General features: G+C 39.5%; 1 protein-coding gene across 6 annotated transcripts in view; it reads right to left on the bottom strand.

The window, feature by feature from the left end:
• Positions 1 to 24,692, bottom strand: part of KDM4C (lysine demethylase 4C) — a 586,257-nt gene that overhangs the window by 86,532 nt on the left and 475,033 nt on the right. For all 6 annotated transcript variants that reach the window (XM_073880748.1, XM_025887837.2, XM_025887836.2 and 3 more), the window contains one exon: positions 2,478 to 2,663. In XM_073880748.1, coding sequence (XP_073736849.1) covers positions 2,478 to 2,663 — 186 coding nt within the window. The remainder of the gene's footprint in view (positions 1 to 2,477; positions 2,664 to 24,692) is intronic.

Here is a 24,692-nt window from a genome sequence, read left to right as displayed (position 1 = left end):
AAACAAATAACTGGGAGAAATTAAAAAAAAAAAAGGAAACAAAATCCCTAACGTGAGTAAAAATGTAGATCCCACTGAAGCAACTTCATTTCACCAGAACTATGCAGGCATCCTCTATTCTGTAAAATGACTGGTTAGGCTGCCAAGTTTGCCTGAATTTTATTTTATAGTTTTCACTGCTATGATTCAGCAATTGCCCACTACCTCCAAATAATCAGGTATGGTGAAAATATAGCCAAACTATAGTTCCAGCTCTTGAGAGTATAACCCCTGGCATATACAGTTTACACAAAGAGAAATACTGGAATTAATTTGAACTTTTTTATGCTTGAAAAGTAAAGCATATTTAATGCAATAGGGGCAATTCACAATGCTCTTAACTAAAGTTATCAGATTTTATGAATTCCTTCTGGTTAGTTGTCAAACATTTTGGGGAAGAAGCCATACTTGAAGTCCAACTGAAGAATAAAATGGATAAGTTACAGCTATCAGGAATATATTTTGGAAATCCAGCATTCACAGTGCTTCCTGCCAGAGAACTTTGCCAAGGCAATTTACAAACACTAAAATTTTACCTTCATAAGGAAAAACTATCATTTAATATAAATTATACAATGTTTCCCCATGTTTGACAAAGTGTACCAAACTTAAAGTGGATCCATAGAGGACAGTGAGTAGATGTTCTTTTCAGTCATCATTTATGAAACAATTAGTAACATAAACCTGACTGAACCACACATAATGGTTAGAAGGAATGACATCCTGATTAAACATACAGATCTTGGTTTAATAGCAACTTTAATATAATCATTAGTAACCACAGAGCTTTGGAATATTGAAATAAGAATGTGTGATCTCAAGCAAAGCTTCAAATGAACATCTCTAGCTCCATTCAAGGCTTGGAGTTTGGAATTCAACAAATAATAGAGAATGGGCTGAAAAAGCATTTACATTCCAGCACCTGTTGCTCATTAACTGAATCCACTAGGGCAAGGAATTGAACCTTTCTGTACATGGGTTTCTTATCCTTGAAGGAGGGATACTACTACTCATGAGGCCCAGTTCACACGGAATTGTAGCACCAAAGCCAGCAGCAGCAGCAGCAGCAGTAAACGAGAGAGTAATAATACAACTTTGTTTTCTGAGCGCTCATCCTATGCCATGGGCTGAAAACAAGACAGTGAGACAGGCAAGCCTTTGTTTGTAGACAGGGAAGCTAAGGCTCCAAGACAAGAACTTGCACAAGGTTGCACATGTGTTGCTGGCAAAGTCCAAGTGTGAACACAAACTACTCTGACTTAGGAGGTCATGATCTGGTTCACATCTCAAAATGTGTTCCCATGTGTCATCTAATGAGGTAATGCTATTGACCGCACGTTGTAAATGGCAAAGCACCACCGTAATGCAATGTGTTATTACTGTAATTTTTTAAAAAGTTGCTAAAATGTATTTTCTGCTCAATATATAATACTATTCTTAGCAAAAGCCCATCAGTTCAAGAAACTAAGGAAAAAGCATGAATGAATATGCAACTTGTCACCTAAAACATGGAAAGTAAAACAGATGCGACAGTTGGTGATGTCATCTCATACATTTGTGCATTCACACACAACCGAACAAAGTCCCAACCCACAAACATCAAGTATCTCTCAAGACACCAATGGAAGTTGCAGGAATCATTAAAAAGTCAGGAGATTTGTTGTGTCTGGGCCATGGTTCCCCAAGCCCTTACTGACAACCTGGCAGGCTGCTCACAGGAGGTTATTAGAGAGATAGGACAAGTATGTTAGGCTGCAAATAGTCTGTGGCCAAGCCTCCCAGGGATAACAAAGGGCAGCAAGTTAGCAAAGCTGCACCTTGTTGGCAGCCCAAAACAATTACAGTGAACTGGAAAAGTAACAAAGGTATATCAACCATCTCCACACTGTCCTAATTTTTCTAAGCTTAAAACAAGTGAAAGATTCCATTTGCCAACAACAGGTAAACTAATTTATGGTTAAATTCACACGTTATTTACTTGCAAACACTCTTTGCCCAGAAAAAGATTCAGTCCTGAGTAAAGTAGAAAAGGCAGAAAAAGTGACCTCAATACTTCTCAACATTTCTGCTTTTCTGAAATTGTCCTCACTCCTCCTAGGGCCTCCATTATGCACCTAGCTTATCCCACCTCAGGTGGCAAGGCCCCAGATATTTGTGATCACCTGCCCCCTTCCCTTTACTGTGTTACTGCTCTTTGTTTCTTCTAGAAGAGATGAAATAAAACCTGAAGGCCAAGATGTACAGGTATGTGGATCAGGACACTAATGAGTCCTGGGCAAATACTAGTAAATAATAATGTACAATCCCTGCCCTCAAGGAACGCACAGCCTGGACATGTCAACAATGAGTAACATTACAGAGTAATGCTAGCCCTGGGAAGTGTACAGGAGGGAATTCATATGCAGTCTTGGCATCAGGGAAGGAAGGGAAGGCCTTACCACGTTTGGGTTGACCTTATGTCGAAAGCATGTGATGTTCACCACATATGGCCAATCATCAGGCTCCATCAGTACCCCAGCAGCATGAGCACACGTGACATGGAAAGAGGCTGGGCAGCGGCCATAGGAACACTGGATACAGGCTCCAGAGACCTTCTTAACCCGGTATCTGCAGAAGATGCATTTCTGGAGGGTTAAAACAAAGACGAACATCAATTGTAACTGTAACTCAGCTGATTTCCACACTTCATAGAATAATAGCTATTAGAGAGGCAGAAAACTGATTACATCAACAAGTCTTGACCCTCCAGGGGCCCTAGTGGTGAGATCAACTGTGACAATATAAGTTGTGTATCTTTAATGAAACACACTGCTATAGTCACATACTACAAAACATATATTGAAATAGTTCCTGTGGTTAGGAAAGCCAAACCCTTTTGCATATGCTTCTCCAGGCACAGTGAGGAAAGACCCCAAGGGTGCTCCTATAAATCACCCATGAATGCTTAAGTTACTTCTCTTTTACCTCTTTCATGGCAGGACTTTTGGTACATCAAGAGATAGAATATGGGTTTGGAAGATAGGTACCTACTCTCCTAAATTAGATGAGGTCTTCAGAAATAACCCCAAACAGCACAGAGATGGTCTTAGTTTTCTATTTATAAGGAACTGTAAAGTGTTAATGGTCCAATGTGGAAACTAGGGGCTCAAGTGTAAATAATACAAATCTGAACCCTTCATGACTGATAAAAAATATGCTTCCCAAAGTGAGAAAATTGAAAATCACCCCAAAGGGCATAATTTTGTTGAGTATCTATAGCTGACTATGTCTGGTGAAGAGAGAATGAAAATAAAAACAGGAATAATGACTACCACAAACTAAAAATTAAATTGCATACAATTAGCCCTAGACATTATCACTATATTTGTTATGAAAGATGGGAAAAATCAAACAGCTTCACTAAATGTAAAATCAGTGAATACTTGAGGGTTAGAAAAAAATGGTTGTAGAACAACACAGGGTAGGTTCAGAAAGCAGAAGAAGGAGAATGATAAAAAGCTTGACTTTTCGTTCCTAAGGATGAAAAAGGTCTGCAATCTGATCAAATACTGGTGCAGCTGCTCTTCTTTTATAGGTACATTTTCCTTCCTGGGACAGAAAAGGTACTTAAACTCAGTGCCTTTTGGGGATCATAATATTTTATCACAGACCTGTAAGAATCAATGTGCACTTAACTTCTAACCCTTCCTCGCCCTTACATCAGATCAGCAACTTTAGTCTTATAGATTCTGTACCTTAATCTTGCCCTATCTCTCCCTGCTCATCTATACCAACTGCCACGGCCTCTGCCCATGGTACCCAGCATAGTAATGTCCTCCTAACTGGTCTTTTATTTTATTCCATTTCAATTCATCTTCCCCAGGCCTGCCAGAGTGATCTCTTTACAACATAAATCCAATGTCAGTCTCCTGCTTAAATGACCTTCAGTGGGATCTCCTTATCTCCAAAACATTCCAGAAAAAAAGAAGAAGGAATAGCATGAGATGGAAGAGGCTCATAATAGACCCTTATAGTCCATCTGAGCAATCTTATTTCTCACTAGTCCCCATAAGGGCCCCACACTCCAGGCATTTATCTGCTCGCCCTATATATCTGGATTCAATGTACAATTAAGTATTTTTAAGTGGGAGTTAAGGATATGGCTTAGTTGATTAAGAAACTACACACGTACTCACACACAGAACCACAGAACTGAAACAAGACCCATTATAATCTGAATAAAAGTATTACTTAATATCTTGGTATCTTGGCAATTTTTAAAAAGATTTTATCTATTTATTTGAGAGAGAGAGAGAGCACGAGCAGGGGGAGGGACAGAGGGAGAAGCAGACTCCCTGCTGAGTAGGGAAGCCTGATGAGGGGAGGGGGGATCCCCAGACCCTGGGATCATGACCTGAGCTGAAGGCAGCCACTTAACTGACTGAGCCACCCAGGTGCTCTCAACAATTCTTGTTATCAGTTTCAATACATTCTTGGTAATTCTTGGCATTCTAATATTTTTTGCCAATTCCAATTTTTTGAAATGTGATGGTAGATATAATAGCAAAAACTCATATCAGGAGTCCCAGGCATAATCAGACAATCTTTTAAGAGCCTAATCATACTACCTGCAAGTCAGCATTTGACTAAGTTCAGATATTGACAGATATGAAAGGAAAAATGGTTTCCCATTTCCCTAATTAAATAGGATTTTCTAAGAGTAGGAAAGAGTATTATGACTTAAGCTAGTTAATGAATTTGTAACTCCAACCTCTTCCACCATTAACTGCCTCATTAAACAGAGGCCCTCCAGAAAAGGCAAAAGAAACAGAGATTATACACTTAAGCCAGTGAGGATTCAATCCTTGGAATCTAGTAAGGGAAGGACTCTGCTTTTCCAGGAAGACAAGAGGTGGTCATTTCTAAGGATAGAACCAGTATCCTTACAAAGTCAACCTAACTGCAGACTACTATAATTTGATGCTTTGGAAGATGTTTATTCAGAGTTGGGAAGTTTGAATTTTAAGTCAAATCTCCTCAAGTTTTTAAGGAGATAGAGATGTACATAAAACCGAGTAGGGGAGCCATTCTGTATCTTATAGTACAGTCTGTGTTGTATTTCCAAACCCCATTTTCACTTGCTTGCTACTAAACCAGTTGTTCTGCAACCTGGATGAAACATCTGTGGCAATCTGACACCTACACATGTCTGGGCTACAGAACTTAATTCAACAGGGCAAAGAAAAGGACAAACAGACAGTTCTTAAGAATGTTACAACGGAATAAGCACTATGAAAGAAATAGAGACAAGGTGCTATGTGGAACCCGAATGACTGGTGCAATGAGTTATGCTTGGAGGCAAGACAGGGAAGAAGGCCTTCAGGAAACACATGGCTGATTGGATCAAGATGGTGGACTCAGCCTGTGCTACAACTTTCCCAGCTCTAATCCCTAAGTAAAGATAAAGAGAAAAGAGTGAAACTATAATAGTACTGGCTACCAAGAAAAGGTACAACTAATCCCAAGGAGCAGATCCCCAGCAAACGGTTATTCATAGGTATCTCTGAGGGGATAGTTTTGGCAAGGCCAATGCCAAGAATAGAAGCAAATACCTAAAAGACAAGCTACCCACTGCTGGACCAGCCCATGGTCCATCCTGCCCCAAACATCATCAGCAGGTGAGGTAATCCTATCTGATCTGAATCAGAGTCCTATGATCTGCTTCATCATTCACCAACAAGGCAAGTGGATTGTCATTTGGGCTGTGGAAAGAAAAAGCGCGCCCATGATGCACAACTAAAATACAATCAGAGGGTGCCTGGGTGGCTCAGTTGGTTAAGCAACTGCCTTTGGCTCAGGTCATGATCCCGGAGTTCCGGGATCGAGTCCCACATCAGGCTCCCTGCTCAGCAAGGAGCCTGCTTCTCCCTCTGACCCAACCCGCTCTCATGTACTCTCTCTCATTCTTGCTCTCTCAAATAAATAAATAAATCTTTAAAAAAATAAAATAAAATAAAATACAATCAGATATTTTGAAAATCACACACATTTGAGGGAAAACAAAAATAAATGAGAGGTGCTATGATTACTCAATAGAAGAATATCTGACCTAAGGAGTCAGGTAAGTGAAAGCACAAGATGAGTTAAAAAGAGGTACAGTTTATGTTATGATAGAAATTCCAAAATATATCCCATCAATCAGGAAAAAAGTAACAACTACATAGCTAAGAAATTCAAAATATCAGTCAAAAAGAATCAAGATGTGCTGAATATTAGATTGTATCCTATTGACGATCAAATTAGTATCTGGAAGATGGAACCTAGAGATTGTATAGAACCTAGAAGAAAATTTTAAAAAAAGAAAGAAAACGGAACACAAATGCTAAGCAATATGGAAAAGAGATCCAGATGTTCTATTATCTTTCTAAAAGGCATCTTACAGGAATAAAAAAAGAGAAAAGTATAGAAATTTTCCAGACCTGTAAAAAAGCCCAACAAGTAGGATTAATTTAAAAAAACAAATCACCTACACACATCTTAGATCTCAAAATAAAAAGAGAAAAATCCCCAAATCTTCCAGAGAACAAAAGAGAAAAATCAGATTACCATCAGATCTCTAATTTGCAACAGTGAATGCTAACAGACAATGAAACAATGTCTTCAGTTTCCAGAGGAAAATTAAATTTGGTCTATATTCAGCCTAATTATCATTCAAATGTGAGGACAAACATAAAGACTTTTTCTTTTCTTTTTCATATACAAAGATGAGAAGTATGTGTGAAGCGAAGAGCAACCAAAATGCTAAATACGTAGATAAGTCTAAATGAATACTAACTTTATAAACAATAATAGTAATGTCTTCTGGGTTTCAAGTATAGAGAATATGAACAGATAACAACTGAAGCATATAAGGAAGAAGTGATAAAAGACGTTTAAAATGTCCTAACATTCTTGAATTGTCTGGGAAAGGGGTAAAAGTACCAATTAACTAATAGTGTGAAAAACAAAACAGAATAAGGAAAAATAATGAATTCAAACAAAGACACAAAGGGAAGGAAAGAGAAGCAGAACAAACAGGAGCAAAGGGAAAGAACACTGTAAGTTGGCAGAACTAAACCCAAATATGCCAGTATGTTATGTGTAAACAGACCAGGGATAGCAAACTTTTTCTTAAAGTGCCAGATAATAAATATTTTAGGCTAGTACGGTATAGAGTCCCAGTTGCAACCACTCAACTCTGCCATTGTAGCACAAAAGCAGCCATAGATAATCTGCAAATGATGACTGTCATTGTGTTCCAATAAAACTTTATTTGTAACAGCAAGCACATACCTTAGTCGCTGACCCTTGCTATAGGCCTTGGGCAGCTATTTGAAGTTAGTATAATAGAATTAGTATTTAAGAATGATCACTCTAACTCTTAATGATAAAGAACAAACAGGGTTGATGGAGGGAGGTGGGTGGGGATGGGCTAAATAGATGATGGGTATTAAGAAGGGCACTTGTTATGATGAGCACTGGGTATTGTATGCAAGTGATGAATCACCGAATTCTACTCCAGAAACCAATATTGCACTGTATGTTAACTACCTAAAATTTAAATTAAAAAAAAAAAGAAAGAATGATCACTCTATCAGCAAGATGGATCGAGGTGGGGAAACAAACTGTTAGGAAGCCACAGAAATACTGAGGCACAGGATGATGAGGACTTGGATTAGGGAAATAGCTATTGGAAGGAAGGTAAATTTTGAGTTTTTTATTCTTGTTGTCCTTTATTGATAGAGATTTTATACCTTCCTCTAAATAGAGCTGCTCACTTAAAATCAGGGTTGGACAGTCTGTCTTCTGTAGGAAAGAAACTCTCTAGCAACGGCCTTAGTGTGAAAATGGATAGGGGGCAGGGGCAACACCAATTCTAGAGGGACAGGGATAGCAGGGAGTGTGTGAACAGCAAGATTATCAGGCATTTAAAAGTAGAAAAAGTTCGGAAAGACAGGGTCATTCTTCCCGCAATTCACAGAGGTGCCAGTGTGCCACTGGGAAAAAGATGAGGAGCCAGTTGATGGATGACGGTTAATGAAGGTTTTGAGAAGTTAAATAAGGCAGCCTAGAGGACCATCATTTTGGATGCTTTAGAACAAAGTCCAGGCGGGGCTGCCATCCAGGGAGGCCAACACAGCACTGCAGGAAAACACTAGCACAGATGACACTAGAGAGACTTTAAAGTGTCCTTTACCTTTATAGTTTCCTAGGAAGGATGCCTGGGATGTAACAGCTACTCAGTTAATGTTTGCTCAATTAAACTGAATCCGAGCAAGTAGACCAGGGTGGATATGGATCAGGGATATGAGAGTAGATATGGGCCTGCTCATATGTTTCCTCAACAGTAAAAAAAAAAAAAAAAGCCCTCATTATAGAACTATGCCACAGGGATATTAGAGCAGGTCAGAGTCACAGGGAGTTCTGCTTAAAACACAGATTGCTGGCCCCACCCCCAGACTTTCAGTGTGCCGGGCTAGGGCCACTGAATTTGAATTTCTAACAAGTTCCCAATGGTGCTGATGCTGTTGATCCAGGGATCACACTTTGAGAACCAAGGGCTGAGGGTTAAAGAGTTAAAGGATGTCAATTATTCTGAGAGCCTGTAGGATAACACAATTCAGGAAGTACAATGATTTTTCATCTATTCTTCTGTGTCAAGGGCTGAGAGAATCCTCAGGCGAGTATGATTTATAGAGTACTGTACTTTCTTGGGGGACTGGATTTCCATACTTATTCCAATGGCATAGGCCATTAAGGCTCCTAATGGATTGAGGAATTAATGAAGTATCTGGCAATGAGGCTTTGTGTATCATTAGATTCCTTGAGCACACTGCTTGGCAAAGGGCATCAAGAAATGATGAGCTGTGAAGGAGTTGGAAGTTCAAAGCACATCCCATCCCCCCTTTTTTTCTTTTAATATGATTTGTAGTATGATTTTACTGTTTCCACAATGTTATGATTCTTTTCCCTTCCATAAATAGGCAGGTAATTCCAAAACAGGCACAATGCTTTTTAATTAGTGTTTCCCTATCCCACAAGTAACAAGCTGATGATAATGATATATTAGCTAATTCCCTTTTCCTTTTGCTCTCTCAAGACACTTTTTCCAAGCACTAAACAGCAAACTAACATTCCCAATTGAAAGAGGGAATAATGTTAGACTCAATGGATAACCCTATTGAGGCTGAAACTTGCATTTTACTCCAAGACCTTAAACACAGGTTTTAAAGGAGAACCTTCCCACTCTCCTTCAATTCTACCTGTCAAATATATGTTCTGTTCATCAGTATTCATTAACTCAATCACTCAGGTGCCAATACTGGCCAGCACTGGAGGAATACTGAGGTGATGCAGTCTGAGTTGTACAGCAGAAAGCTCCCAGTCCAGGGGAGGAGACAGACATGTAAACACCTTAGCCAGAAGGAAGAGCAGGATGCAACTGCTGTCATGTGAGAGCAGGATTCAGAAGGAGCAGAGAGAGGAGTAGACTGATACCAAGAGAAATCAGTTTACCCAGACAGCTCAAGGGCAGCTGGGGAAGGAGGGGAGAGGAAACATGGGAAACCGAGACCCACCGTGGACGGACACTTCAGGGTTGGGCTGCTTTTGTGAGAGGCAGCAATTAATATGCAGACTCACACCACATGGAATTGTCTGATCTCAGCCATCTAGCATATTACAAATAGCAGACACTATGAAATGGTACAGTAAAACTCAATTCTGAATACCCATGCATCAGCTCATAATGTAAGTCCTGTGTTTCCTCCTTATGAAAAGTTATTTCTACACTTCAAGTTCAGAGCATTAAAATACATGGCCTATGGTGTCAAGTGTGTTGAATTAAATTCTTATTTATGATATGTATCAGAAGCCATTTATCTCATTGCTTGTTGTTTGGTGAGATTCACCCCACAAAAAGTGAGAAGCTAAGAAAAAGTCAAGTAGCAGGATAAAGAGGAAAGGGCGCAGGAATGAGCTCAGCCAGGCCAAGAGACAGAGCTAGAAAAATGGGCAGAGGTGGTAGGGATCAGGTCAAAGGCTACACTTATTCAAAACAAGGCTAGGCAGTCATTGCTGGCCCTGAGTAATGTTAAATAAGAAGCACAAAAGAATTCTAGAACTGGAAAAGCCACTGCGGTTCAGACACAGACTGACAAATTAACAAATAACTCTTAAAAAGTACTATGTCAACAGCCCAGTCACACTTTTTATTTTGGATCAGAAGATACACCACAGGGAAGCTCATCAAATAGGAATCCTTCTGGAAGCACCTTTTAATCCCAGCACCAGAACACTGACTACATATAGCAGGTGCTCAATAAATATTTAGTGACTAAATGATTGTTTCCTTATTATATATCATGTGTTAATTCATTCTTTCAGCCATTTCAATATCTATTAAATATCTTTCATATAAAAGGCATTTTGCAAAATGTGAAAGGAGATATAAAAATGAAACAGATACCATCTGCGTATCCAACCAGATTAATCTGGCATATAAGAATAGCTGTAACAAAAGCTTTGCAGTGGTCACAATAATCAAGATGAAGTGCTACTGGATTTAGGAGAGAGGGCTGGAGAACCAAGGTGAGACCAACATGTGTGCCTCAGCTGGTTACCTTCCTCCAACCCAGCACCTTCCACCATTCTTCTACTGAGAAATCTCAGAGAGGGGCAAGAGAGGATGAACTTCATGACAGCCACTCAAGGGACACCCCATACAGGACAAGAAAGCAGGTATGATTCTGCTTGGATGGCTCAGGTCATGTAGCAGCAGAGCTTAGGCAGGGACCTGTGCACCCCTCTGCACTGAGGGCACAAGTTACTGAGTCCAGGCGCCACTGGGTCAGTTCCATCAGGCTGGCTCTAGGGAACTTGTAACAAAGTAAAAACGGGGTTTCTCCCCAGTCAGAAGTTTCCTGTAATTTATTTCTTGGAGTTTAGAGACAACATGCAATGCTTTTGCACCAGGTCAGACACTGCCTTGGAGAGCATTGGGGACATGCTGCACACTGGCTGAGCCTGCAAGGGCAGGGATATACGGTCTGCCCCATGGGTCAGAGGAGCTGCCAGCGGCATTCAGAGAACTAGGGAAGCCAGCAAGAGCAGGCAGATGCTGTGCTCGCTCTCCTTGGAAGGAGCCACAGGTCTCAGCCAGTGCACACGCAGCAGCGTGAGGAAAGAGGAAGGACATTCTACAATAGATGTAACAAAGCTCAGAGGTGGAAAAACATGAGGCAGATTTGAGTGAAGAAGTGTGAGCAAAACTAAGGAACAGGCTAGAAAATCTCAGAAGTCTTGGACGGTACCTGACACGAATCTCACCTTCACTTGCCAAGATGAAAGACTGCTGAAGGCTTAGTAGTGGTGACTAATTTTTAGATGGAAAAACGTAAGTGCTATTTTATTACAATTTTCCGAGTGACTTAGGTTTAAACCTCAGGCAATCAAGCAACTCTCCAGACCAGACCACCCAGAAATCAGAATAACCCTGAATGCTTATTGTTCAGGCATGGCTCTTTGCTTGTCCATCTTCTGCTCCTCCAGGGTTGGACAAATTCTACTCATCTTGTTATCGAAGGTACCTGGCACAGTGTACAAACACAGTATCTGGGGAGTACCCTGACCAAGCACCACACTTCTCTGACTTCTCTGACTTGCCTACATGTGTTTCATCATAGTTGGAAGCATGGACTGGGAAGTCAGACTTAGTTTTGAATGCTAGCTTGGCACAGGCACAACACAAGGGGAAGTTACAGAAGGGGGAGGGGGCCTGAACATGCAAAAGTGAAGAGAAGGTCTCCTGGGGGAAACAGGCTAGCCTCTGAATGCTGCCTGCCTTCCTTTCCTACTCTCCCTCAACAGAAAACAGAGCTTCCCCTCTGCGCTTACTACTTGGGATGTGCAGAAAACCCAGACATAAAAGCAGCATTTGCAAATAAATTAAAGGCAACATCACAATCTCATGTTGAGAGAGGCATTTCACTGATAGTATATAGCAGCATTTGCTGAATCACAAAATAGGCAATGTTACCTATGTCAAGAAAAATCAATCACTTATCATTTCTACTTCTCTAACAGCCTGTTTGGGTTCCATCTCTCATTTCAAGTTTATTTCAAATTTAAAGGGTGAAAGGGGCATACAATTACAGCATGCAGAGAGCTTTAGAACAAATCTTATTCTGAGTATTTATTAAGTGTTACTGAACATCTTTCAGCTGGTAGGTGGGAAAACCAAGCCTCCTAAATCACAAACTAAACATTCTCTAAGTACTTCTGTATTTGCATTTTTATTTCTTTTTATGTTAATATTAAAGACCACCTGTTTCCTAGAGGAAATTTCATTATTTGAGATTATTGTTTACAAGAGATCAAACAGGAATTCTTAGTCTCCCTGAATAAAGCATTTACTTGAACTTAAAATTACTGAATTATTTACTTACAATTTTTTAAAAGACCCTCTGTCCTTTTTGGTACAAGTAGGCCCTGCTGAAGTCACTGATATGTGTTCTCTACCCTATTAAAAAAAACCCAGATTTGTAAAGTTACTTATAACTTGGTGGATCTCTGAACTGTATTGTTTTTACATCTCTCTGAATTAATGTTCAAAATGACAGTATTTTAATCATTTAATCCTCAGAACTGAATTTAAAAAGGAACACAATTGTCCTATTTCACATGATTTTGGAAGGCTGGCTTACAAAGCTTTCCACTGCCCCAAGGACAGCCCTCTCCTACCGCAAGAAACTTTATTTATTATGAATATCAGATATGATTTGGAACTGGCATTATCAAATCAACGACTATAAAACATTTTCTATTTATTTCTGGCCTCGAGCCTGAAGGCCTAAAGATATTTGACCAAAAAATAAATAAAACAAAGACAGAGACTAATTATCCCTAGCAGTATTTGTTTTTAGACAATGCAGATATCCAACCCCATCAAAGGCTGCAGTGTTGTTTTGTTCAATGTTTTTTAGAGAGGTGTGTATGGTTTCTTAAATCTCTGTTTTCTGTGTATTTATTGAAATTGCATTCATTGGTGAGGTCTGCAATGGAACAGTAAAATCATCTCCCATTCGCTAATCTGGAATGAGGGAACTGGGTCCCACAAATCAGGTTCTAAGTACCTATTTCTTATCCAACTTCCCACATGTGGTTTTTAACAGTTTAAATGAACATTTATATACACTCCTACTGCATATACTTACCTTGGTGAATGGTACTTATTCGAGTGGTTGGGAAAAAAACACATATAGAAGCCTCATCATTTTTTTCTGAAGGCTACACAAGGTGCTGTGCTGGGACATGCTTCCTTTCCGAGCACCAGAAGCTGTCCCAAGGCTCCCACATACATCTGACCCTTATTAGAGACTGTCACCCAGGAAGTGTTCTGTCTGTGGCCTGCCCCAACCTCTTTGCCTCTTGTCTTTCAATTACACTGGTCTTAAACCACCGTGAGAAAATTTATGCTTAAGTTAAAATACCCCGGCAACATGTCTCCAAACAACCTGAGGAAGCAGTGATGAAAAGCTATGAAGTCAATGAATGCACGGCAGACGTGTCTCAGGTGACTTTCAGAGGAAGAACCTCTCCAGCAGAGACAACTGTGGTCCTGAAAAGAGCTGATTCAAGGTGTGAACACAGACTGTCCAGTCCAGAGCCCATCCTGTCTTCTGCAGCCCCCTAACCCACTGCTTTGCTCTGTTCAGGTTTCTATGATAGTTGCTTCAGGAGAAAAATCACCTAACAGTGAGTCTGAGGATTTGTCTTCTAGAATAGACAAATTTGGGATTTCCAATCTCCAGTGGCCCTTAGGGTCACTTAGAAATTCTTTCTATCTTTCCCAATTTGGGAAGTGGACAAAAGGCAGTAAAACAGGCTCTCATCAAGGGTTGGGACTGAATCCTAACGCTGCCCCCAATGTGGCCTTGCATTGGCGTTACCAATCAGGGATATTGCTTCTGGATTATTTAGGTAGACTTCCTTTGAGGGACAGTGAATGATCTATTTGTGGGTAGTTTCTCCAAACTTAGTTGCTACATTGGTCAAGTAAAGACAACAGCAACTATTCCTCTTGAAAGTGTTCTCAGGGTTAAAGGAAATAACATATATAAAAAGTTTTGCCCAGTACCTGAGACATAATAAGAACTAAGCAATGCTGCCCCATCTGTTCCAAAACCTTACCTCTCTCCAATCCCAGCCCAACTTCTCACATTCTGAAGACTACTGAGCCTCTTCCTTCACCCAGACAATAGGGACCATCGGGCATGACATTCCTCAACTCTCCTGCCCTCCAATCCACCTTCAGATCCACCATGCCAAAATATTTACGCTCAGAAATTAAGTAACTATGACTTTGTCACATCTTGTTATGTAATACATTGGTAGTAAAGCACATGTTACCATATCATGAGTTAATTTTAAAGCTATTTTAGTAAGTGTACTTCAACATTGTCTCCTATATAATCTGGGGTATTTTATTTTAAATACTTAAAAATATTTTTCTGAAAAGATATGCATAAGCTCTACCAAAAACTGCCAAAGGAGTCAGTCCATGGAACGAAAGAGTTGAGAACTCCTGACACAGAACAATTAAAAATGTCTACAATCACTAGGAACACAGTGATTACAACCATGCATACAAATGAACAGAATTTTAATGAATAAGCAAAAATGAAGACTATCATGTTTAGGTTAGTGGAATCCTGGGTTTTTCTTTTTTAAGGTTGTTGTTTTATTGTTTTTACAATAATAACAAAAAAAAGGATAGGATATGAACCATAATACCTTCTGAGCTATTTTTTCCTCTCCTCTCATTTTAGAATCAGAACTAGCTGACTTGCTCCCACAATGAACCAAAGACACCTTATACTATCCTCAGTTTCCCTGTCTTTGCAACTAACCATGAACAGGTCGTTAAAAAAAGGTGTAGCTGCAATGGAGGAGTAAGTCAATTCCAAAAATGCAGAATTTCTTCATGAAAATGACAATACTTTATCTACATTGTGTACAATATTTTTCTTTTGTGAAAAATTGGCTGATCAACTTCAAACAGATGTTAGACCAGCCCAACAATGAACGCTTCAGCCAAAGGGTGAGAACATTAGCTTCTTTAAAAGTTCATTTTGATTAAAAGTAAATATTTTTCAGATTCTAGGCCACATTTTAGCTATCCTTGGCATGGCTCTCATAATGAGTGTTTCATTCTCCCTCCATTTCTTAATGGATTTCTCAATATTTAAAAATTCCCTTTCTGTGAGATCCTTTCAAACAGAACAATGAATTACCCACGCAAATGTGTGAAAGAACATGTTCATACTCTAAAAGACATTCACTGCTTATATTATGGTTCATTGGCAATCGCAGAACTAAAGTGTGGTCTTCTATCACTCACATTACTTTTTTAAAAGATGAAGATAATCCAGTTCACCCTGGAATGCACACACTTCCATTTCTCTCGCGTGTATACCTATATAGAAAGAGAGGCCCTTTGCTGCTCTGTGCGACAGGAGTCCATCAAGCTTCAAGGTAGTAAAATATAAACTGCTTTTGTCTCAGTGTATGTACATATATGTTTTAGTGCTACAATTCTGAGGCCAAAGTGGTCCTTTTCAATGCTAAGTTACAAAGGAAAAACATTTTTCTTTGGAATCCTTTTCATGGGCCCTGATCAGATTAATGCAAAATAAGGAAACAGAAGAGTGCAAGGCCTCCATTTTTTTTGCAATAAAGTAAGCTTTGGGGCTCATAATGCTTGCTGGTATTTGAGCAATTTTCAGGCTAATTCGAACCTCTTAACCCCTACCTGCCAGAATAGAGGCACTGGTGGAAGCTAGAATTCGAGTTCCAGCTTTCCCACTAAGGAGTGTTCCTGAGTGAGCTCCCCTGTGCCTGTAAGCTTCAGTTTCTACAGCTACACTTAGCAGGATCACTGTGGGGATTAATGGGATAATGGGTACAAGTGCTCTCTAAACATAAAAGGTTACAAACATGGCCATTGTTACTATTTTCTTTTAAAAGATTCGGCGGGGGGTGGGGGGGATGAGAAACAGAATGTGATAATACATTAGTTCCTTTCAGGTTGCCAAAGCAAAAGGCACAAGCGCTTGGGTATACGACACAAATGGGGCAGAAAATCAAATCACCCTGTTTATCTGGGGAGTATACCATCAAGGGACAAAGACTGTGATTTTTAAACAAATCTTCACAAAGAATGTAGCAGCATTTGCTGAGCCTGCGGCTAGAGGCCTATGGCAGGACAAGAATCAACAACTTTTCTCAAACTTATCTGTAGTAAGGCCCCTTGTTGGGCCTGGCCTCACTCAGTGCCATGTGATATTTTTTTCTGCCAACATCTTCCCAGCTGTGAGCTGATATGTTCATTCTTCAGTCCTAGCTTCCCATTTCAATGGCGGGTGTGATGACCACAGCTTAACTCTTTATCACCAGTGTATGTTTTTCAGATTTATTTTTATGAACCGGGAGGAGGGGAGAGGCAACTCCTTACCAGATTCAGGGTTTGTATGTAGGACTTTAAAGTAGTTTCATTTTTTTCTGCTATAGCCGTGTTTAGTAAACTATTTTTTAAAGTAGGGTTACTAAAATCATGTATCTATTTATGTATGTATCTATCATTCATCAAAATATAGGCAGCTAGATATCTGGGCTCATAGACCCTTGTTCAAGTATAGGGAGCATGTACTCCTCCTTTCTTCTAGAAGGGAAAAACTCTTTCTTTAAATGATTTTACATTTTTCAGTTAAACAAAACAAAACATCTACATTAGTAGGGTAGAAAAATTATTCTATTATTAGACTTGTGTGAAGTCTGGCAAAGTGTCACACAGGGTCTTCCTATTTCTCTCAGGTGGATTCAGGTTTATATTAGGTTAAAGGCATTCCCAGGAAAGTGACAGACTGAAAGTTTCTATTGAAAACCATCTTTTTCCCAGGGAAGAAAGAGTCACCTGTTCAGGTCTACTTGAAATATTCATGAACTCAGCAGAGGATCAGATTAAACACAGAGCCCCCAAGCAGTGGAAATTCTGGGGCTCCCCCAAGTTTTAGGCTTTATCATGGTCCTTTCACAACTTGGTCCTCCTGCTCATAAAATTCTTCTATGCCCTACCAGGATTATATTTTATCTTGCAAACTTTTACCTCATGAACAAGAACAGGATATACAATTAATTCTTCCCCTTTGCAGGTTAAGTGTAGTTATCAGCAGCCCTATGTGAGAAATCATGACAGTGGGTTGATATTGTGGTATATGCCTATTTTTTTTAAAGTGACAGTTGGGTACATTGGATATATATCACAGGAAACATAAATTCTCACAACATGAGTCAAATCTCTCCGCAGAAAAGGGATACACGACATACCTCAAAGGCAAGTAAAAATGGTCCTATTTTGACTGGTCCACTATACTGCACCTTCTTTAGAAAGGCCGAACAGCATTGTAAAAAAAATCTAGCCCATTCCAAAGCCATTCCTTTTTTTGATCATACCAGACACCAGTGCAAAGGAAGCTTAACCCTTCTGAAAACATTTTAACCCTGATTAAATTAAAAGCAGCACCAGAGGGATTATTTTTTTTTTTAAGCAAGAACCCACAAGCAATTTTCTTGACTAGAAGAAAAAATGCAAAGAAATCCTTTATCACAAAATAGCTTCTTGACTCTTTCCACCAATAAACCTTCCATCCATCCAAGAATGCTTATCCTCCCTGCTGATAACAAGCTGTGGAGATAAATATTTTTTTTTCTATAAAACCGCAAATGATGTTTTCAAATAAAATAAAAATAAAACTACTACATGCCACTGTCAAAAATGGTCCTAGAAGAGGTAAATGTCATTTTAAAGGCTGTGTGTTAAAATATTTAGGAGAAAGAATGTACTTGTCAAAGTTCCCACAGAAAGCTCAGAAGAGGTTATAAGTGCATCTATCAAATTTTCATCTATCTTAAGGCTGACCTACTGGGAATCCACAGAAAGCCTGGCCTTGTGTTATGAGGGAGCTGGGGGTTCAGAGTTCTGGACAGCAACAGGGTCACAGTCAAGTACAAAGATGGGGCTTGAGATAGATTCTGCCAAGATTCTCAGGGAAGGCACCAGCATTGGGTGCAGGCATCAGCATTCTGCTTTAAGCCACAGTTCAAACTACAGAACTGAACCCATCTGATGGACCATCAACGTTCCTTGGGAGAAATCTGACCTCTCATGTCAAATCTGGCAAAGTACCTATCAAACATTTAAAAAAGAAAAGCCAAGCCAGCAAAATACAAGAAAGATTTTTTAAAAATCTAATTTAAATAGCTTCTATACCCTACCCTTTGGGAATTAGATTCAGTAGCTTTTTTTTAACAAGGAAAATTTGGTTTTAAGGAGCTTATGGGAACATCTAACTTGGGCTGGAAAGGTTATTTGCTCAGTGTTAGGCTAAAAGCCAAAATCCACTTTTAGCCAGAGATGATTTTAATATTATACCTCACAAGAGTATGTCATGTGAGCAGGCGGCTGCGATAAGCAGTGTAGTAAAGTTATGACTTCCCCCAAAGACTCATTAAAATGTATTATTAAGTAGAAAAAAAGTTCAGAAAATCCAAAAGGAACCCGTCTGTACTATCTCAGAAACAGTAAAAATGGTCTCCAACTTATCACTTCTTTGCTCTGCCTCCTCTACAAATACCAATAAGAAAATACTGTGAAGAACTTGATCCCCATGCAAAAGAGGATGAAAATGCCTTACAGTTGTGTGCCACTGTGATGTTCTGTATAGAATTTTTCCTTTAAATGTGCTATGGAGGAATATATGACAAATACGAGTGATTGTAAAAAATAATAAACCTGTGAAAATTCCGTATTTCTTAAATTTTCCAACCCATAAAATATGTAAAATTAGAAACATTATCTTGAAGACAAATAGTAACTTTTTCTAATTTTAATTCTTATAACTCTAAATTTTAATAACTCTAATATTTTTCTTCTTCCTTTCTGTTTTGGTTTTTAACTCATCAAAATTTCTCCCTTCATTGATTCTTGAAAATTTTCTCCCACCTCTTCAATTAAAAAAAAAAAAAAAGAAATGTAATGACTTCATTTAAGTCAAGCAAATGCACTTTAGAAAGCTTGACCAAATATTGACTTTCTTACCGGATTCTGCAAGAATGTGGAAAGTACACTTGCAAAGGCGGTCCAAGCTGCTATGGGAAACGACATTCTGTTTTCATAATAACAATACTCCTGGCTGAGGACTGAGGCATGCAAGCTCCCAATCCAAGCCCACTGACAGCTTGTGGAGTGGACAGATGAGGCGTGGAAAATATTTTAAATTAGTTCATTTATCTTGTTGAGACACAGGAAACAGCAACAAATTTCTCACATAAGAGAAAGAACAGAGAAAGACAATGCACCCCTAGCAACGTGTAGCAAATTTAGTCCATGAAGTCAAACCCTTCAGACTATTTCATACTGCCTAATAATAGCCACATCTCATATCCTGAGGAAATTTTTTATGATCAAAAGATCCAGAAGGATGGCTAGAAATCACTGGCTGTGTATGATTATCTGATGGACTCAAATTTTGGAAGTCAAATAATTTTCAAATCAATGTTATTTGACTGATCCCAGGTAGATCTTGGACCAACATTAATCCTAATAAGTCTAAAAAACTGCAATAAAGAACTGAAAATTCTTGAAGGGGAGCTCAAAAATGCCATTTAGGATGAGCTACGTAAAGATCATTTATGGATAGGATGTGAGCCTCCCCTAAAGTGAATGGACAAAACAGCCTTCGTTCTGGGTCCCCATTCCATGCTTGGACACCTCAGGACTTTTGGCTTTGTGGTTTCTTCCCACCTGAGTACCACAGCACCACGTGCACAGTGGTCTGTCACCAACTGCTTCATGAGTCCTTCCCAGGAGGACTAAACAGGGACTTCAGGCCTGAAAGTAGAAGCAAGGGGACACAAGGGAGCTAAAGACAGGTCCTAGGATCCACTGGCAATCAGGGAATCGTGTAAGGTAATTCTTGATTCATAAGTCTGAACCAGAGCTCAGAAATCTGTATTGTTCACATGCGCTCCCAAGCCAGAGTTGGAAATCACTGTAGCATCCCAAACCTGCCTCCTTCACAAACTAAAAGCAGACAGAACTTTGAAAATCTATGTGCTCCCTTGCACAATTTTAAGTAGACACAAAAATTCTTATAACTTTAAATAATTACAAAAGTCATAATTCTTGTGTATTAAATATTGAAATTTAGAAATAAAACACATCTCATGGGGCACCTGGGTGGCTCAGGTGGTTAAGCATCTGACTTGGTTGCAGCTCAGGTTACAATCTCAGGATCCTGGGATACAGCCCCATGTCAGTCAGGGTCCCTGCTCAAGCAGGGAGTCTGCTTGTCTCCCTCTCTCTCTGCCCCTCCCTCCGTTCACGTACTCTCACTCTCTCTCGCTCTCAAATAAATAAATAAATATATTTTTTAAATAAAATAAAATAAAACACATCTCTAAATACCGTGGTGATTTGATACCTCCAACATCCATTTAAAACACATAAAAGAATAGGTGCTTCTTTAACAGATTTTATAGCATTCCTTCTTCTCTCTCTCTTTTTTTAGCTTTTACTTATTTGACACAGAGAGAGAGAGCACAAGCAAGAGAAGTGGCAGAGGGAGAGGGAGAAGTAGACTCCCCACCATGCAGGGAGTCCCAGGATCATAACCTGAGCCGAAGGTAGACACTTAACCAATTGAGCCACCCAGGTGCCCCTGCTGCTTCTCTTTAAACCTACATTACCTATATTCTACTTTCTTCACAGAATTTTATCTGATACTTTTATGCTCAAAAACTCCTTTTTTGACCACCCTACCATAATCCTTTGTATAACAAAAATATGCATATTAATTGAAGTTTCAGTAATTTTCCTCTGACAAGTCTCTAAGAGTTGGGTAATAATATTATTCAGTTCAATAATATTACTCAACTTCTGAGTTGAATAATAATTTCACTTTTAAAAAAAAGTGTAACTAAAAGCTATGTATATATTATAATATTGGTAAATTATTTAAAAAAGTAAACTTTTTTGGAAATGTATCTCTTAACCAGATAAACAAATGAAGATTTTTTTTAAATTAGCTTATGTAAATATGAGTATATTTCACACACTGCTAGAGTGAGAAAAGTTTCAAGTGTCATTTTAATCGTATTTTTCTTTTTTAAAAAAAGCATTCACATCAACCAGTAGCACTGCAGGAGTTTTGTTGCAGCAATATTCCTCAATTCTTTCAAACTCTTTCCAAGTCAGACGCCCAAATGCACATCAGCCACTATCCAGCACTATCTAGTAGCTGACTTACACTGGGACTCCTTCAGTTTTGTCCAAAGTAAAGAAAAGGAACCATCTGAGTGGCAAATAAATACATGTTACCCTGTCATTACATTCATTACCTTTGCAATTCTACTTACTAAGACCAGTATTTTGCACCCTTCCTCTGCTTAGCATGCCAGAGGTCTTCCAACTTGGGGCAGGAGTGGGATCCCACCATGAGATTAGAGACGGGGGCGAGTCAAATGGGAGACTGACTGAAGGGCAGGAGGCCAGGAGACCCTGTAGACTGCAGGCCTGCTCTTAGGCAGATGAACTTTAGGGGAAAGTATGAATTATCCTTGTACCTATCCTTATGAAGGTACTCAGGGTATGTGCACCAGGTCGAAGGTACCTGTGATCCTGCAGTCCATAATCCCAGGGATCTTCTGGTGGCACCTACAGTTACCCAAGGCGAAGAGCGCTCTGACAGCAGCTCAGACAGGAGGCAAGGCTGAACGGGGTGGTGCCCAGCAGAGTGCTGACTGTGCAAGGACAGTGTGGCAGGTGGGGTGGGGGGCACCTGGATTGAGAGGACGGTGGGCGTCTCTCTCAGAGCAGCCTATCCCAGAGTAGGCTCTCCCAATTTCACGGTCTTCCCTAGCCTCATGTTTCCATAAAGATTCCATTAAGAAACATAGCACAAAATGTGGATAATTATTCCCTTCTGTGACAGAAGGCATATTTACTCAAAAGAGTAATACTATCCTGGTTGCTACTGTTGCAGCATTCAAGGTACATAGGAGGACACACAACCAAAATCCTGTGTGTCCCAACTCAGAAATTCACAATTAGGGCTAGTGGAGTTTCAAAATACAGAAATATCTACCAATTTTTAAAACTTTCCTGCTTGCTCTGGGATTCAAATGTACTAGAGATGAATAAGTTTTTAAAATGAAAAATAATAAAAGAAAAAAATAAAAAAAAAACAAAGTTCTTCCACTGTATGCTCCATTCACTTCAGGAGGGGTTAACATACAAACTCAGTGAGGAGCACCGTTTTCTAGAAATGCTAAAATTATCTCACCATGCAGTCTGAGAAGAAAAATACAACAAGAGAAAAAAGTTTTTAAAAATCCACACTCCTATGAGCAGAGGAGGGACATGGGACCATAACCCTAACTCCCGCCTTTCTGCATCTAGCAGGAGCTTTCACTATCTTTCAAGCAAGATTAAATGTCATTCGGGGACCCAGAACTGCTCAAGGGTCAATCATCATGACTCTGTATTTTACAGCGTAAAAGTCAGGTTAAGCATCAGACCAGAAAGAATCTATTCTTCCCTTCCCTTTGGTTGTTCCTTAGTTCTCTCTAAACAATTAGAGTTTGTTAAAAACAACTTTTGGCACAGCCTCACTGGCTCTTTGAAACAAGGAAAAGAAAAGGCAAGAATAATCCTAGAATATTACTTTTGGAACTGAAAGGATCATTTACCTTAGAAATGAGGAAACTGAGGCCTGAAGAAGGTAAGTCTTTGCCCAGGGTCACATAACCATGGCCAAGGCCCTGATGCTCTCCTCTGCCACACTGCTCCAGGGCTCCCGCCTCACTGGCTTCTTTCAGTTCACTGATGTGCCTAGCTGCTTTTCCCCTTCAGGGCTCTTGAATATACCACTCCCTTTACCTGCATAACTCCTTCCATCTCTACCTTCATCATGGCTACACCTACTCATCTTCTAGCTCTTAAATGTCATTCCTTCAGGCCCATCTGTTCCTGACCCTCCAAATTAGCTTAGTCTCCCTGATAGATACTCTTTCAGTACCACTCTCTTCATAATTAATCATTTTTTAACATATCTCTGTACCTAGACCTATGAGCTCCAAGAACATTGGAACCAATATGTTTTCATTCATGTTTATAAGCCCTTTAAGTATAACCCCTTATAAGTAACTGCTTGGGACCTGGAACATGGTAAGCACTCATTAAAAATTTTACTACATGTCAGATACTGCTTTGAAGATGTTATATAAACTATTCACTTAATCCTCTAAACTCCATGAGGTAGGCAACAAAAATATTTCCATTTTACAGATGAAGAAACTGAGGCAGAGAGCATTTCAGAAATTTCACCAAGATCACACAGCTCATAAGTGGAATGGCTATTTAAAAAACACACAATGTGCACTGGGTAATATATATGGTGGCAGCTTCATGAATGGTCAAGGAAACCTGAAATAGGACATAATCAATGCTTGGAACAACTATTAAAGAACAAGTCCATTGTGCCCTACTACAGGACACTAGGGGAGCATTTTTCAAAAGCATATAATAACAGACTTTATATTATCATCTTTTATGCTCCAGTAGCAACAATCTCCAAAACCTCAGGGGCTAACAACACAACATGTTTGTTTCTTGCTCATGTTGAATGTTGGTTGTGACTCTGCTCTGGGCCTTCTTTAATCCGGGACCAAGGCTGAGGGAGCAACCTCTATCAGAACCACGCCATCCTCACAGATGGTGGCATCGTGCAGGGGCTCCCAAAGCTTCAGTTTAGTAGCACACAGGTCATTACCACTGACATTAAATTAAAAGCCCCATGCTCATTATTTTCTTTCCCTACGTTCCCCAGTACATTAGAAGCAACCAACTAACTCCATTAAACCTATTTTCACTGAAATGCTTATGGCACTAAATACTTGGGTCACTTAGAGCCTTGTCTTCCCTAGGCACTTGATTACAGGGACTAAAGGTGATGATGCAAGTAACTTTTTGCCATGGCTATACCATGGGCTGCCAGTTGAATCCTTCCTATAATTCTCTAAGGTTTTTTTAGTCCTGTCTCTACATAATGCTTTTACTCATTCAACCCTCTCCCAATCAAAAAACCCCTTAATGACCTGGAGTCAAATTCCCATTGAGGTACAGTGGAAAGACCTCTCTTATCTTTCCTTTGAGAGAAGGAATATAATCTAACAATTTTACTGTTTAAACAATACCACTTTGTCTCACAAGTAACTTAACTTCCATTTGCCTTGGGCACTTTGCACATGATAATTCGTGATTTGTTATGTCTTTGGATGCTCGATATGATTATCTCATTTTACAGGGAGCAAATAATAATAGACACCTAGAGATTAAGTACCCTGCCTTAAGTTTCACAGCCAGCCTCAGAACTAGGACAAGAAGATCCCACCTGGTACTCTACCCTTTGCACAGAAATGCTAATCTAGACTTTCTAATGATCTTGAACACAGCCAGAGTAAATATCACCAACCAACACCTTACCCCTGACATACACAAAGGCATATATCCACACATA

The sequence above is a fragment of the Callorhinus ursinus genome, unplaced genomic scaffold, assembly GCF_003265705.2.
Source record: "Callorhinus ursinus isolate GAN/ISIS: 27379988/994484 unplaced genomic scaffold, GSC_fseal_2.0 scaffold39, whole genome shotgun sequence".
NCBI classification, from domain to species: Eukaryota; Metazoa; Chordata; class Mammalia; order Carnivora; family Otariidae; genus Callorhinus; species Callorhinus ursinus.
This window is presented reverse-complemented; position numbering and strand designations above follow the sequence as displayed.